Raw genomic sequence first — 16004 nt, forward strand, 5'->3', positions numbered from 1 at the left:
TCAATACACTTTGTTTGGTAATAGGAAACGAAAATGAGAAAGGATGGATCCCACTTGCGTATCTACGTATTGCTAGGCTTTCATGCGGCGGAAAATTTCTTGTTATGTAAAGTTTTTTTTTGCACAATAAACCTGTTTAGTATCGATTTGATCGAATCTCAAAAATGATAAGGTTGTGGTAATTTTATGCTATGGATGCGGCCTGAACGTACGCCTGTACGATTTAAAACAAAATTGTGTTGCTTTGTGTGGCCAATATTGCCGTATATAAAAAATAATGATAATAATTTCATAAAATTAATCATTGGTAATTTTAAACGTGCCCGAGTTTTTAGAAGTTTTCGCAGGTAGAATTTCATAAAATCCGTTCTTAACTGGCCTTTACTAAGCAAAAAAAAATATCCCTAACAAATTTCAAGACTCTAAGCTTTATAGTAACAGATATATCGTGATGAGTCAGTACGTAATTAGAAACACCCGTATACATCTTGTAAATACTAATTTATGACATCAGTATATACATTTATTTTACCTCGGTAATGGAAATCGATTGGTCTATTTTTTAAAGTTTAGTAATAAGTACGATATCCAGCCAGTCGATTACTGCATGGTTTATATGATCAATGATTTTGCAATATAGTATTTGACCGCTTGAGTTAAATAAATAAGTTGCCAATAGTATGAGTGTATATTTTCTGAGAAATTATCTAGAATTATTTATAGTAAACATTTCACTTACTTCCACTTAAAAATCGATGAAATTAAGCCAACTTTTTATAATATTTAAAAGTCATTAACAGAGATCGATTCATTTGACCTCCTATCTAATGTAAACTTTAGTATAAGTCGCAAGGATCTTTGACATAATCCACCCAAAAGTTTACATAATACATTAACAAACGATAGGCAAAATACTTATATTGTGCGGTCGATAACTTTAATACTGTCTGTAAGCAATATGATTTTTTTTCTGTCACTGCTGCTCAAATCGCATTTTTAGATTCCGCGGTTTTGAGGTGTTGAGCCCAGCGATAGAGAACTGAGACTTGCAACTGAAGTAAGAAAAAGACCAATATTTAGCCAAACACAGAGTCAATGGCACTAATCGGTGTAACATTACTCCTGAAGATGCCCCGTGGAGGGATGAAACACGTATTGAGTGATTTGACGGTGGCGGTTATGTAATTCGCATTGTTTGCCGCATACGCATTTATCAGCGGGCTGGCGAGCGTGTTATGGCACGACTATTACTACCACTGCATGTACGGAAGTGGCTAAATCTTGGTCTTTTTCTTACTTAGGATGGACTACCGCTAGGTAACGCCTGATTCCATTAAATACTGCATCTGAAGAACGCAGGTTCCATTTTACAATTTGTGTATTAATTATATATAATTGTCACTAGTCACAAACAAATTTCCAGAGGTTGGGCAGCAGTGTCCTCTACCTACCGTAATACCACTGCGATGACTAACCTGCCTACCTAGCGATATCATTAGCAGAGACCTGTGTGTTGAAGTGGGCGCCTGTGGGCTAAAAAGAAAAGAAAAGGCAGCAATTGGCAGAGCGCTGAAGGCGCCTAGTCTAAGACCTCTTTTAAAGTAGCATAGCTCTAGTGTTCCCAGAGGAAAAAGAAACATATTGATCCTTTTTCAACCAGTGTTTCAACCTTTTTCATTCAGTGAGCAAATGTTTAATTCTTATTTTTTTGACCATTAAAATATTTGTAATCTGATATTACATTACATAAATGAAGACTGAGAATAATGTAATAAAATATAAATGTAGACTTGTAATTGGGTGTTAGTTTAACCACACTAATTTAAAAACTATGACACTGTAAGAAAATTAAAAACTTGCTGTTAGTTTTAGAAAACAAATTTATTACGATATTCGTCACTTAAAACATTTACATAAATTATTTACATAAAACTTGATTTTTGCTGTGTAACGTTTTATTCAATTTTTTTTTGCATAAATAAAATTTAACGAATAATAAACCCTGTAGCATACACAATTTAAATGAAATTAAGTAACGTAACAATTCTTAAATAAGTATTTTTTGTACAGTAAGTTGAAGTAAATTTTAGTAATATAAACATATGTCAATCACTCGATGATTTACTCAGATAAATAAATTATTGGTAATTAATCTTTATCGCCGGTGGACGGGACATGGTAAGGCCCCACACTGGGTAGACCGACGAGATAGTATAAGTAGCGGGAAGTCCCTGAATGCTGGCAAAGCAAGATCAATCATCGTGGCGATTTATGATAGAGGTCTATGTCTTGTCGGGCGTCTATCAGCTAAAAAGAAGAATCTTAAACCACAAAGATTATTATGAACACTATTATAAAAGCAATTTTGTACAATAACTAGCGCAGATTAGATCAGCAAGAATTGTCGAATCAATTATAAAGACGTTCAAAATCGTCGCACGTGTAGTTTACAACCAACACTTGCACTAACACTCCGTAAGAACTAAAGGGCAATGTCCTACAACATGTTCTCCTGTAGGAACTTTTCTAATGCATGGTACAGATGCGGTCGCACTCCGATCAACCCATGATCTTCATCTGTATAACTCTGAAACAAAAACAAAAATATTAGTATTTCTTGTTGCGATTAAACATGTATATCTTATTTAATACTTAGTCTAATACCATAAACATTATACATCATAATCATTATTACAAGGAAAAATATTTTTTCTTTCTATTACATAAAACATTTAGTGCTGTAATATGTGTTAGTCTGTACACTAACATGACATGAAAATATATGAAAATCATTTATAATTATCTTCATAAAATTTGATAGTCCTTTAAGCGTTGAAGTTAAATTATCAATAAAAACAGTAAAATAAATATATTATAAAAAATTATTTATGATTATACATAGAGACATATACTATTATCATAGGTAAATTCTTCAATGCCAGTATTGTGGATTGTCTCAAAGAACTCAAATTATGATGACGTTTAGAATATGCCAAACTATCTTAGAAAAGGATTAGTTGAACGCCAAATTTCAGTTTTATTGTAGTCTGAAACATTTGTTTTTAACCACGCTAGGGTTGATCGAACTTAATTACCCGGTGAAAGGTTCGGCTGAAGCCATTCTTAGTTATAAAACACAGTCTTATTAAGTGGCGTAACTACCCTCTCAAGAGTCGAATGTAGATATACTCGCGCCAATGTTTCGACTCTTATTCACAAAAATACGGCTGTCACTCCCTGACATCTAAAATATCAATAAACCGTCACTGATCGAGAAAGAATGACTCCAACTGCATAAACATAACCTAAAACTTTTCATCGTCATTATCATTTTTACTGCTGGAGATAAAGCATTTTATTGCAAGTTAAGAGGATATTTTGACGACCTTGTTAAGGTCGCCTGTCTGTCTTATTTGTGAACGTCTGTAGTTTTATATTCCAAACAATCTCAGACACACATCCTGCGAGCTATGTAACCAGACACCTTAACTTACTAATCGGCTGAAATATGTCGATTACGAAAATTTCAAACTAAGAAATTAAAATAGGTTAAAAATATATTACCATTTGTGTGAAGTACACATCTTGTCTCTGCAATAACCTCGATATCAGCATAGCGTGCTGGTAATGAACATTGTCATCAGCTGTACCGTGGATCAAGAAATACCGCTTGTTACGGTACGCCTCTGCCTAAAACACATATATTGTAGAAACGATTAAAAGATTTTACAACTTACAGATTAGGCCAATAACCTGTAATAAACATAATCGAAATCCTAAATATATTTTAAAATTCATAAACAAAACTTTGTCCATAATTCACTTTAACACGTTCACTGCGGGCCCAATTTTGAAGAACTTTCAGCTGGTGCGGCTGAGGTCGAATCAGCCTCAAACTGAACTTCCTAGTAGTGCGGTTGAGGCCTTTTCTGCCTCATGTTTCAATCATTTTTCTTACAATATTGATTCAATGCTTCGCAGACATAAAGAAAGCTATATTTGTCTTTGTCATATCTCATACGGTTGAGTGTAAACAGCCTCCGCACTAGAGAGAAAACATAAGTTTTACGCGTCGCACCAGTGCAAAGTCTACCATGAGGCTGAATCGGCCTCAAACCGCAGTGAACATGTTAAACAATAATTTATAACATTGCGTACGCAAAGAGCAGCATCTAAAGATATCTAATAGAAACTACTATGAAATTGAGCTTCTTTAACATCCCTCAACTTAAAATAACAAGGTATCCAAACGTTCTAAACTTAAAAAGAGTCAATAATATCGTTTTATTTCATCACTTCCTTAAACGTCCTTTTTACAGTAGTAACAACAATTGACTCCGATGCTGTATTATAATCTGAAAATTTGTTTTAATTGTAGGTTTTTTAAAAAACAATTATTTAATAAACTTTTTGAGTAGTGATAGTCTAGCGGTAGAGGACAGACAATCGATAGGGTTGTTCGATTCATAGGATAAATCTTATATAATTCACACTTTGGGCATTAATTGTATATTTCCATTCCTCAAACGAATTTCCAGAGGATTGGCAGCAGTGCCCTGTGCACCATAATACCACACTGCGAATGCCAACCTGCCTACCAAGCGTGGCGATTATGGTATGTCATTTATCAGCGGCGATTATGGTATGTCATCCTATAGATGTATTGAATAGGCTTATGCCTTGCTGTGAGTGTATATAGACACGACGCCATTTTTTTAAATTTAAATAGTGTAACATCAACAGCTATCCTTATTTTATTTCATGAAATTTATTGCAACGCTCTTAACTTCATAATTGTCACAATATGTAAGCACATCCTACATACATATGCACATCCTACATACATATGCACAATTTCATGCTTAAACACAGTGACTAATAATAAAGTACAAATGAACATGAATTTTTGACAAAAGAATAAAAATATTTTACTACTTACAACTTCATGAGTAAGAAGCGAGGAATTCACGTAAGCTTCAGCATTATTTTGCGGTGTGTCCATGTAACGTTCAGTATAAATGGTATCTAGAAATCATAATTACTTAATATTACAATGAATCGTAAAATACTAACTACTCTTACGACTACCCTAATGACCTCATGAAATAAGACATCCAAGGTGCAAAGCATTACAATCAATAATGATTATTTTCATACGCGTAAAGAATTATAGGAATAAAATCTTTGAAGAGGTGAATGTAAAGATATACTCCTATCAAAATATATAATAATATTTTCATTTAAATTAAATATTCCTTGTGTTTTAGTTTTTAATAACAATTCTTAAATTCTGTTTAGGAATTAGATTTATAGCAATGTTAATATTTAATATTACATATGAATAATTAGGTACATATATAGATGATTGCGACGTAGTAACGTCGCGTAAATTCACTAAATAAGCAGCGCAAGAGCGGTCGTCGCAGTGATGTTTAGAAAAGGCCGATGCCTTACAGTGGGCTTCTATCGGCTGATACAATGATAATAATGGTGGTGTTAGTAATAATGTTCATGATTATAGAAGACAATGTGGACCGCACCATAAAATCTCCAATCGACAACCGGAGCAACTGCGGCTGCGCAGCGGAAGACGTCACCGCCGCGAGCCAACGCCAACGATGCCGCATAGCCACCGTAAGACCAGCCCCAGATACATGTGCGGTTACCGTCTAACCACGGAAGCTGTTGTTGCAGTGCCCTGAACAAAGATACCAAGTATACACGTTTATTTATCTATTACAACACATTCAAATACAAGAATAAGGTTTGCATATTGTATAACTGACGATAAATGTTAATACATGCTATTTATAAAATAAATTTTTATGCAGGCCTTCGAAAGTCAAAATTCTCTCATCAATGGAAAAGATAAGACTTTGTTATCAGTCTAATAGTTCAGTAGGCAGAAATGTAATAATAGCGAGTCATTACATTTTTATATGGGACAGTTATGTTGTACAGGGATTTTATAGCATTACATCTTTTCATTCATACCCTATTCGACAACATGCTTTCATTACATATTATTTTTGGTAAATACACTAAAAACTTGCTAAGTGACGGCCTAGGCTGACGTTTCATCAGTCGCGAAAGGCTATATACACTATCTATGATTCCGTCTAAGCGAACTAGAAACTTAAAGTGTTCTTTTATTGTAGTGAATAACACAAAACCAAGGTTCCACAGGGATCCCGGCCACTTTAAAGAAGTCCAACATTCTACCGCTTCAAATCCTTTCAATAATTTATGCATGATAAAATAAAAACAATTTCAAAAAACGTAAAACAATTAACAGTTCGTTCATGTGCATTGTAGTAGACATATTTAGAATGGTATATTTGATTACAAACCTTGTAACAGTTATCTGGTCTTCAATTTCCACTGTACCCAAACGTCGGTTAAGAGCGAACATGTTCTGAACACCCCGGAGCCCTGAGCCCCGACCGTCGATGTAAGCGACTGCGATACCCCAACGATTTACAAGAGATGTTCCCCAGTCCAGGGTCCATTGCTTTGTCACTAGAGCTGTGTCTGGACCTCCATAACTGTAAAATAATATCTTACACATTAAAAATGATTAAATAAATTTATTACCCTTTATTTTTTTTGTGCTCCTGTCTTAATATAGCTTTATTAAAAAAGTACTTTGTTTTTAACAAAAATAAGTGTGTTAGATGGGGTTTTTCATTTATATCTGTTACAATATTTCGAATATAAGAAACAGTTAATAATATATTAATAAATTTATTATAAAATCTTTATTAGATTTTTGTAGCTGCAACCTACATATGTTATCATCCAATTGCTAACAGGAAAGTCCTGACCAACGACATACTACAAGCAAAGATAGAATAATCTTTTGACAGGCGATTGACTTCAAGTAACGGCCAGAATGCAACAGGAATCGGGTTGCAAACGTAGCCACAACAAGCCTCTCATATGCCACCCGATAGTAGAAATCCTTTATGTTATTACTCCTACTTATATATGAATAGCTATGTGAATTTGCCAATACACGCATTTCGTAAAAACTTTCTTTATGGAATATTCATGCATACTTCACACAGGCTTTTATATAAATAAGGTTTGTGGCGTGCATATCGCGCGCCACTCAAACACCAAGCTCTTACTCACGTGACCGTCAATCGCATGGCGGCGGCGGCAGTGAAACAGATACATGACAGATGGCGCCACAGTAGACGCAACGAAAATCTGCATCGCGCTGTTGAGAGTCTCCGCGCTCATTATAAGGGCTAGCGGAGGTACGGTCAACGCAGGAAGAAACAACTGAAGATCAAGAAGCGACCGACGAACAAGAAGCAATCGACGAACAAGATACAACCGACGAACTACCGAAGCACAAGAAGCTACCGAAGAACAAGAAGCTACCGTACCACGACCACTCCTACACTGGTGACCCCGAGTAAGGACAACGAGAAGCACCTTCCGGACCCAGCTGATACCACACTCGGAAGACGCGCAGATAAACCACAATATGAGTCAGCCTAGTAACGACGACCGCAAAATCGCCGAAGTGTTACGCGTTGGCGTAAGAGTGCCCCCATTTTGGCCTGAAGAGCCGGCCCTATAACCTGTCGTACGCCCTAAAAAACAATCGTCCCTGGACTCCGGCTCAGGAGCAGGAGTGTACGATACGTACGACGGCGAGGACGACGTGGCTGACTACAGCCGCGACGACGATGACGACAACGAAGACGATTTCAACATTGACTCCTTGCCGGAATCCGCGCCCCCAACCCCGCGGCCTCACCGCCACCACCACGGCGACCAATGGCGCGCGCCACACACCACCACCGACAACTTTCAGACCGAGCCCGTCATCGAACACACGACGAAACAACAACCCATCCAAATACCTCCAATCCTCCCTACCACCTCCGAATCTACTCAAACTGAACTCCCTACACCGAGGTCATCGCTACCGAACAAAACCACAGAATTCGTCTCGCCTAATTTGTACACAACGGAGGTAGTGAACAAAGTGAAAATAACGCCTTACACGGAGACAGTCTCAGAAGCAGCGGAAGTTGACAGAGCGTTAGAGTCCAACGTGGTGGAATCCCGTAAACTTGGCCATTCACCTGTCATCATTTCGCCCGAAGACAGCTCCACGACAAGCGAACCCGAGTTGCAAACTGTAATAATACGAGCTTCCAACGAAGTGCCGCCGATGTCATCCGAACCGCCGTCTACACCGACGCCGTCGCCACCACCGTCTCCTTTCGACACGATCCCCACGGAGACGACTACACCGTCCACTACTTCTACGACGACGTCCTCCACGACTACATCGACTACAACGACAACGACTACCACTACAATGCCAACGACGATCGCTACATCACCAACAATAGCGCCAACGACCGCGCCCACGACCACGCCCACAGCTCTGCCTACTACAACTCCTGTGCCCGAAACAACTCTACAGGAGGTTACAAAACAGGACCTCCCATTATCATCTGAGAGAAGCAGCACAATAATCGGTCGCACCACGGAGACGGTCACTTTCCCCATGTCCGTTAATCAGCCACTTCAACCACTTCAACTGCTACTACCTCAGACGGAGACAAGAGGACCCGGAGCGGCAGAAGAGTAAGGTTACCAAATTGTTATCGACCATAGTTACGGTCTGGGCGGGGGAGTGATGTGGCGTGCATATCGCGCGCCACTCAAACACCAAGCTCTTACTCACGTGACCGTCAATCGCATGGCGGCGGCGGCAGTGAAACAGATACATGACAGATGGCGCCACAGTAGACGCAACGAAAATCTGCATCGCGCTGTTGAGAGTCTCCGCGCTCATTATAAGGGCTAGCGGAGGTACGGTCAACGCAGGAAGAAACAACTGAAGATCAAGAAGCGACCGACGAACAAGAAGCAATCGACGAACAAGATACAACCGACGAACTACCGAAGCACAAGAAGCTACCGAAGAACAAGAAGCTACCGTACCACGACCACTCCTACAGGTTAACCACTCTTTATATCTTAAGTTGTCTATTTCTAAATATCGTTTAGGAAAACAAAGTTTTTTGTTAAAAAATGCCTCATCGCGAATATATAGCCTCTATAAAAAACTGTAAAAAAATTTCATGAATCTCTATATATACTATTTTTCTCCTAAAAAATACATATGATGAAATGATAATAATTATACGTTATTTCATTAAACAATTATGTCATTTTAGATTAGTTAGTACAGTATTAGACACTAATCTTTCGTTAATTATACTTACACATAAACTAATAACGGCACATTGTTCATCGACTGGTAATTCCGAGGCACTTGAATGTGGACATCGGCATCGGGAAAACCGTCAGCTACACTAACATTCATCCTCAGTGTGACAGGCAGCGCTCGGTTGGCTAACAGCGCCGATGTCTCCGCATTGTCGTCCCACGTCTTAACCAGAGTACCGTTCTGAAACATTTCATTTAATCGATCTATTTATTTTTACTACAATTCGGAGAATGTAAAATTTCCATTTTGATACCCTGTATATTATTGACAATCCTTTCCATTCTTTTTTACTTTACACAAGTATTCTCAATAGATTTTTAGAATCCTAATCCAAGTACTAAAATGTTAAAAATCCACTTTCTTGTTGCCAAAACAAATACGTAACTATATATAATACGCCCATAGCTAATACGCATAGTGTCTTGCAGAGGGGGTCCATCGGCTGAAAACAAGAAGTAGAAGAAGAAGATACGCCTCAGAAGCTGTACGAAGCTATAAGAAGCTATAGCGGAGACATATTACATAATATAATGACCCATAAGCATTCGTTTTTCTATTTTTGCATTTGTGAAAGACCGGTATGAACGAGCCGGTAGATGCAGCGTGAGTAGGACCACAACACGAGCAACGCAGGACCGGTCATTGTGACGATATTTGTGACGATATCACCTAGGCCTTGCAATAGGCGTCTATCGGCTAATTTGACGATTCTAATATAAAGCTTGTTATAAATAAACCACATACCGAATCATATATAAATATTTGTGGCAAACTCGGTCCAGCGCAATTGATGGTCACTCGCGAAGTATCAGGCGCAAGCGCGGCCTCGTTGTACAGGCACCGTGCACCGTCAGCACGAACTATTCCGCAAGTGAAGCAGTTCACCTGCCTCGCCGCGTCTACTGTATAGATGTGCTGCTCGGCTGAATCGTCCACGTGTGTCGCTTTATACCAGCTGAAAAACGTACACAATGCGTTCAAATAAGCATTTGCACGCTCTTTTACATCGCCAAATATTTTATCGTTGTAAGTAGTAAGCTACCCGTTTTCAAAATGTTTATCTGCTAAGAAGAACCAGTTTATTTTTAGTTCTTGTATTTAGCACGTGTCTGTCAATATTTTTATTATAAGCACTTAAATTTAGGTGCATGAATAATTTGTTATAAGTTGTATTGAAAAGTCTCATAATATTTATTTCTTTGAAAACGTATCTTCAGAAATTTTTGCCTTTTAATTTATGAACCTATGATAAATTTTATTATCGCACAGCTCTTGTTAGTAAAATAATTATGAAATTATTTTTGTCGACACTGTGCAGTAATATAATACCTTAAGGCAAAATACTTTAAAACATATCTATAATAAACGAATCGAGACGTATTAACGTCCGTTAATCGTCTCACATAAAGAAGTCCTCAATTAATGACCGTTAAATCCAGAATACTAAGACAAAATCTCAATAATTGGCGATTTCAAGCTCTCAATTGTGTGATTATCGATTTTGCTTTAAAAAATATTAGGAAATTTATTTATTTACATTGGATTTCTTGTCTATAAGTTTGGAGACGAAATCAAGGGATTTAAAATAAAATACAGGCTCTCCGATACATTAATACTATTTAGCACAATTTCTAACCCACAAATATATTTTCGTTGGTACCATATAAATAAATGTTATTGTTCATGGTTAAAAATTAAAAAAGGTAATTCAAATACCTCAAACCCTTAAAGAGGTACAAACAGACTTCTTCTTCGAAATCAGCTTCAATTTACTTTTTTAAATTTAAATTTACTCTTATAAAACGTTGGTACGAAACCATTTATTTCTTAATTAAATGCATAAATTTGTTTATTCAAAACACTTTACTCAAACACAATGAATATTCAATAAATAAGACGAGAACTAATTTATATAATCAGGTAGTAAATATTTATATATAAAAATAAAATAAATACATCCTTACATTACGTCATCAGGAGTCCAAAGCATAATTTCGATAACTGTATGCGGTGTGTTAATGCGACCAGATGCAGTCCATGAGTTCGCATTTACATCAGATACCTGCACTATTTGTTTGTACAGGGTATTGTTGACAGCCTGAAACATAAAAAAAACATTTTATCACTGCATCTAAGAGCACAAAATGTAATATCATATAATGATTACGGGTAAAGAGAAGTTTTTGGATCTCTGTATAAGATTTATTATTTGAACATTATCATAGATGTTCAAGATAACATTCACATTTAATTCATCCGTCTTTGCATTCACTTCCTTTGACATTGGGTGACTTATGCAATAGATATTTTCATCGTCCTTAAGTAGACTCTATCACTCTTCAGTAACAACCCAGTAAAGGTATACTTCACGTTCGTAAATTGTGATCACTTATTAGATAAAATAGTTTAAAATGTATGTTGGTCGTTACCAAGACCGAGTAATCATCATACTTAATCTTGATAATGACCAGAGGAGAGTAGTTTGGTGATAGCCTCGAAATCAAGAATAGTTATGATAGTAGGTCGCTTTTCCGACTTCCGGCAGGCAATCACTACATATAACGCTTATGTACTAACTACTAGAATTTAACCAAACCAAAGACAAGTCTGTTCTTTATTACATATTTGTACATTTATCATTTTTAAACCAGAGAAATAACAATGTAAAAACAAAGCGGGTGATGGTTTCTATAGAGTATTGGTATGACGTGGCAAAACTCAAACAATGCTCATTAGTGAATCAGTAAGCTTCCAGCCGCAGTGTTTTACTAACGCTTTAAGTTCTTTAAATAATTTTAACTTTACAGTTTAATACATTTAAGTTACGTAGTAAGGTGCATTATGTTATAACCTATTTGCGAATATTTTTTTATATTTAAATAGTGACGTAATTCAAAGTTGTATTAATCTAATAAAAAGTAAAACTAAAATATTAACTTCACAGTGTTTAGAAGTATTCTGGAGACAGTAAATTACAATATCCTATACAAACCTGTGGAAGGATGGTTATAAAGGAATTGCCTGCTTCGTTGAACAAAATAGGAATATTATCGATCCAGCCGTTTGGTTCAGTGTATTGGTAAATCTGAAAATCAAATAACTTTAGTCATAACCTGTTCAGGAAATTCAAAGTTACGTACTTGAGTAGATAACTTAGCGATGACTAGTGCTCAGATTACGGATCATAACTGGAAGATTTAATCCCCATAAAAATTTTTTTTAGATTATTTAAACTCTTAATGACACCATAAGTTTTGTCAGGCACAGTTTTTTCTGAAATAAAGTTGGTGATTCCCTCGAAATGCAAAACGATGTATCTTGCCTTAAAAATTTATATTTAAAACGTACCTGTGAACAATTGTCTTCATTGTATGTGCAAAGAACAACTCTGAGAGTTGTCTGAACGCGATTGGTCCACATCAAAGCAATGGTGATGTTGTCTATGAAATTCACAGTCTTCAAAATGGGCCTGTGAAGTAAAACGTTAATATTCATTGAATGATCTCATAAATATTGTAAAGGGTACCAATTACGTTTTAAGAATACTACGTAGATCTTTAAACCGTGTAGGAAGAAAAAATCTGTATGATTATTAAAATATTTTGCGGAATTCGAGTTACACTAAAAGAAGGTGGATAAGAGCATTAGGAAAAGGTGGATACAGGCCGCTTCTAGCCGGTCTTATCGGAAATCTATGGAGAAGGCCTACATTAAGCTGTGGACATCCTGCTACGGTTGAAATGATGGTGATGAAAACACTAATTGAGATGACCATGATTGACCTCTGGAAGCCAATGTTACTAACAAGGATCGATAATATATAGAAGACTCAAAGATATAAAAAATATAAGACGAGATAAGCTAAAAAGATACTCACAAGGTTTGTCTAGTTGTTACATAATGATCTAATATAATGTAAACAAGTAACGTAATATTTGTAGTTGTGCTCTACATACTAAATACGAACCACATCGTATTAAATATCTTTTCTAATTATTATTGACAAAATATATTTTCTTTTTTTCTATATCTACAGAAACACACAATTAGTGTACAGTTACTAATCTTTATTTTAATCGGTATGTTTTTATAAAATAAATAAATAAAATTTGTTTAGCTTGTTCACGACCTGCCAATGTTTATTTATTTTGCCATAGCTTTTCTACTAGCCAAATATAAAGCAGCTTTGTTTTAATTTATAATGACAATTGTTGTTTACCCAATGTCATTTATTGCTTCACCGAGTTGCAAATGGCAGAACATGAAAGCGTTTAAACCTTCTTACAGTAACTAAGGGGACTTGAAGGGATGAGAGCTTTTATCTTCATCATCGTCATTTCAAAAATAAGACTGGACTGCTGGACAACGTTCAAACGATTGCCATTAGAGGCTATTAAAGTCGGCCTGCATCTAGCCTCTCTTGATGACCTTAATAAGGTCGTCTGTCAATCCTGTGGACGTATTATGCTGCGTTAGCTGGTCCGTGGTCGCCATAACTTCTGAGCCCTGGCTACTATATCGTCTGCTTTCGATGTGGTCTGCCCACTGCAACTTACACTTGTCAATTCGCTGAGCTTTTTAGGTCACTTTCATTTACCTACGAATCATCTCACTTCTGATCCAATCTCGAAAAGAAATTAGCCTTCACCATTCCTCGTTGAGGAACCGAGAGCTTGCCTTAACTACTTCCAGTCTATTAGATATAGTGAATTTGACAATTACTATTTTACTTAAAACTTTATTAGTGTGGTTAACTTACTCGTTAAGATCACTAGGAGCGTTATAGACAGTCTCATTGTTGGCGACAAGGTCTCTGATGGTGACGCGAACAGTAGGATTGGTGGTACCAGACTGTGAATAATATTTGTACTATAAATACAAATGTTATAATCAAAATATTAAACAAGTACAGAAGTTAAGTTCTAAATAATAAGATTCAAACCTCTCGAGTGAATTCTAAACATAAATTAATAAAATGCATTGCATGCATTCAGCTTCCAAAGACAATCAAGATCAACGAGTTGCTGTAGTTAAACTAGTGTATACGATTAAGCACCTATGTTCTGGCTCCATAGTGGCGCTCGAGCAAATTCTGTTGATTGCTCCCAGCCGTTATCGAGAAGGCAGCGTCTAAGACGTTGTTTCCCAAGACGTAGAGGCATTAAACTGTTATAACTACGATAGAATGCAAAGTCGTTGGTTTTGTAGAAGTACGTCATTTCTCTTTAGTTGTCGCCGCAATAGAACGGTATCCCGTGTAAGAATGTGAAGTTCCAAAAAATATAACACTGAACTGTTAATCATATTACCGCTATTACTCTGCTTAACTCCTCAAATATATTTAAAAAAGGTATTTTTAAATTACAAATAAATTATGAAGTACATTTTATGTTTCACAAATAAAACAAAAAGCATCAGCAAAAGGGATAAATTTAAATATATAAGGGATTATATAATATTAAAAATAAACACAGTATCAAAAGCAAAATAAAAAATATCTGTCAATAGTGAACTTAAGTAGCTAGAATTAATTGCTTTATCAAATAAATCGTGAGTTTATTTATATGTACAAGAGGCTAAAATAAATAATCAGTACTACTAAGTAACGTTGAGATATCTACAACTGATATTCGCAGGTAAAAAAAATAGAAGCATTGAATTTGAATGGTTCGATAACAATACTGCGATCAACAATTTACTATACAAAATGAAATTACAGTTTACTGTTACTTTGCCGTTGGGAATCCGGTTTAAACCGGTCTACACCAGTCTTTAGATTAAGGTATTTATACAAAACCGGGTAGCATTGTTCCGCGTATATTACCTTAGGGTATCGTATTTCGTGATGCTGTGTGTATTGATAGTCGACAGAACCCGGCACGCCGTAGTGTGGCACTTTCATAACGCGGACGTTGGTGTCGTCGAACGTTGCGTACGCTAGCTTGTTGCCGTCTTTTGCAAACCAGATGGCGTTGTTAGATACGAACACTTCCTCTGTAAACAAACATAATTTTAACACTACATACTTAAGCCAGATTAAATCAATGCTCGAAAATAAATTTAAATTTAATTTCGATTAAACGTATGTGCGAAGCCTATATCTAGGAGTGAACGGTCTGTGGTTCAAATCGTTTCTAAACGATAATAAAAATTTTACCAACAGCTTTCAGTAGTTTTTTTAAACTTTTATGTTATTATATAAATCGGCGTGTAAAATATGGAATTATTTAAAATTGATTTTGTAAGGTTCACATATTTTATAAACACCTTACTATTTGGCTATAAATTAAGATACACCGATGGCACAAGGTAATACGGTAAAATGCAGCGGCGCCAAGCGCCCGAGGCAGCTTTTGAGTGGTTTATGCTTAGCGACATCTGCGCCTTGTGTACTGGAACCTACTAAAACCGTAAATGCAACTCGGAAAGCAGCGTATTCCAATAATAATGGCATAAGGAAGAGTTGTGTCATTGGTCTCCATAGATGTTGTTATGCTTTTAGTCGAATATAATAAGATTTTCCTAAATTATATTAAATAGGAAGTTTGTTTATAATAATCTCCGGAGTTATATAAAAACAATCTATTTCTGCTTTTGGCGTGTATAAATGCATTTTAATGGTATCAAAACATTTCTATTTTTATGTTTAATTGTTTGACTATAATATCAATCAGAAGAAGAAGAAGAGCCCCTGTGCCCAGTTACTCCATGAAGCATCTGTTCTAGTAACCTAAAAGCCTGG

The 16004-nt window shown here is 36.3% G+C and overlaps 2 protein-coding genes across 5 annotated transcripts in view; one reads left to right on the forward strand and one right to left on the reverse strand.

The window, feature by feature from the left end:
• Positions 1 to 1918: 1918 nt before the first annotated feature.
• LOC137928698 (venom dipeptidyl peptidase 4-like) overlaps positions 1919 to 16004 on the reverse strand; it is a 56768-nt gene continuing 42682 nt past the window's right edge. For 3 of the 4 annotated variants that reach the window (XM_068771640.1, XM_068771638.1, XM_068771637.1), the window contains exons 7-18: positions 15087 to 15256; positions 14022 to 14113; positions 12611 to 12731; positions 12255 to 12347; positions 11227 to 11360; positions 10007 to 10217; positions 9258 to 9442; positions 6351 to 6545; positions 5541 to 5698; positions 4940 to 5025; positions 3565 to 3690; positions 1919 to 2587 (exon numbers count right to left, since the gene is read on the reverse strand). In XM_068771640.1, coding sequence (XP_068627741.1) covers positions 2498 to 2587; positions 3565 to 3690; positions 4940 to 5025; positions 5541 to 5698; positions 6351 to 6545; positions 9258 to 9442; positions 10007 to 10217; positions 11227 to 11360; positions 12255 to 12347; positions 12611 to 12731; positions 14022 to 14113; positions 15087 to 15256 — 1661 coding nt within the window. In that variant the 3' untranslated portion in view covers positions 1919 to 2497. The remainder of the gene's footprint in view (positions 2588 to 3564; positions 3691 to 4939; positions 5026 to 5540; positions 5699 to 6350; positions 6546 to 9257; positions 9443 to 10006; positions 10218 to 11226; positions 11361 to 12254; positions 12348 to 12610; positions 12732 to 14021; positions 14114 to 15086; positions 15257 to 16004) is intronic. The other variant, XM_068771641.1, reaches the window with a different exon arrangement.
• LOC137928692 (uncharacterized) lies at positions 7598 to 9775 on the forward strand (the record flags this gene model as incomplete). The annotated part of the gene is made up of 2 exons (XM_068771629.1): positions 7598 to 8990; positions 9691 to 9775. A coding segment is annotated over one exon (1020 nt), but the record flags the coding sequence as incomplete, so codon positions are not given.

Source organism: Battus philenor, unplaced genomic scaffold, assembly GCF_028537555.1.
Source record: "Battus philenor isolate CCGP_79_NKW_IND1 unplaced genomic scaffold, ilBatPhil1.0.hap1 SCAF_4, whole genome shotgun sequence".
Classification (NCBI taxonomy): Eukaryota; Metazoa; Arthropoda; class Insecta; order Lepidoptera; family Papilionidae; genus Battus; species Battus philenor.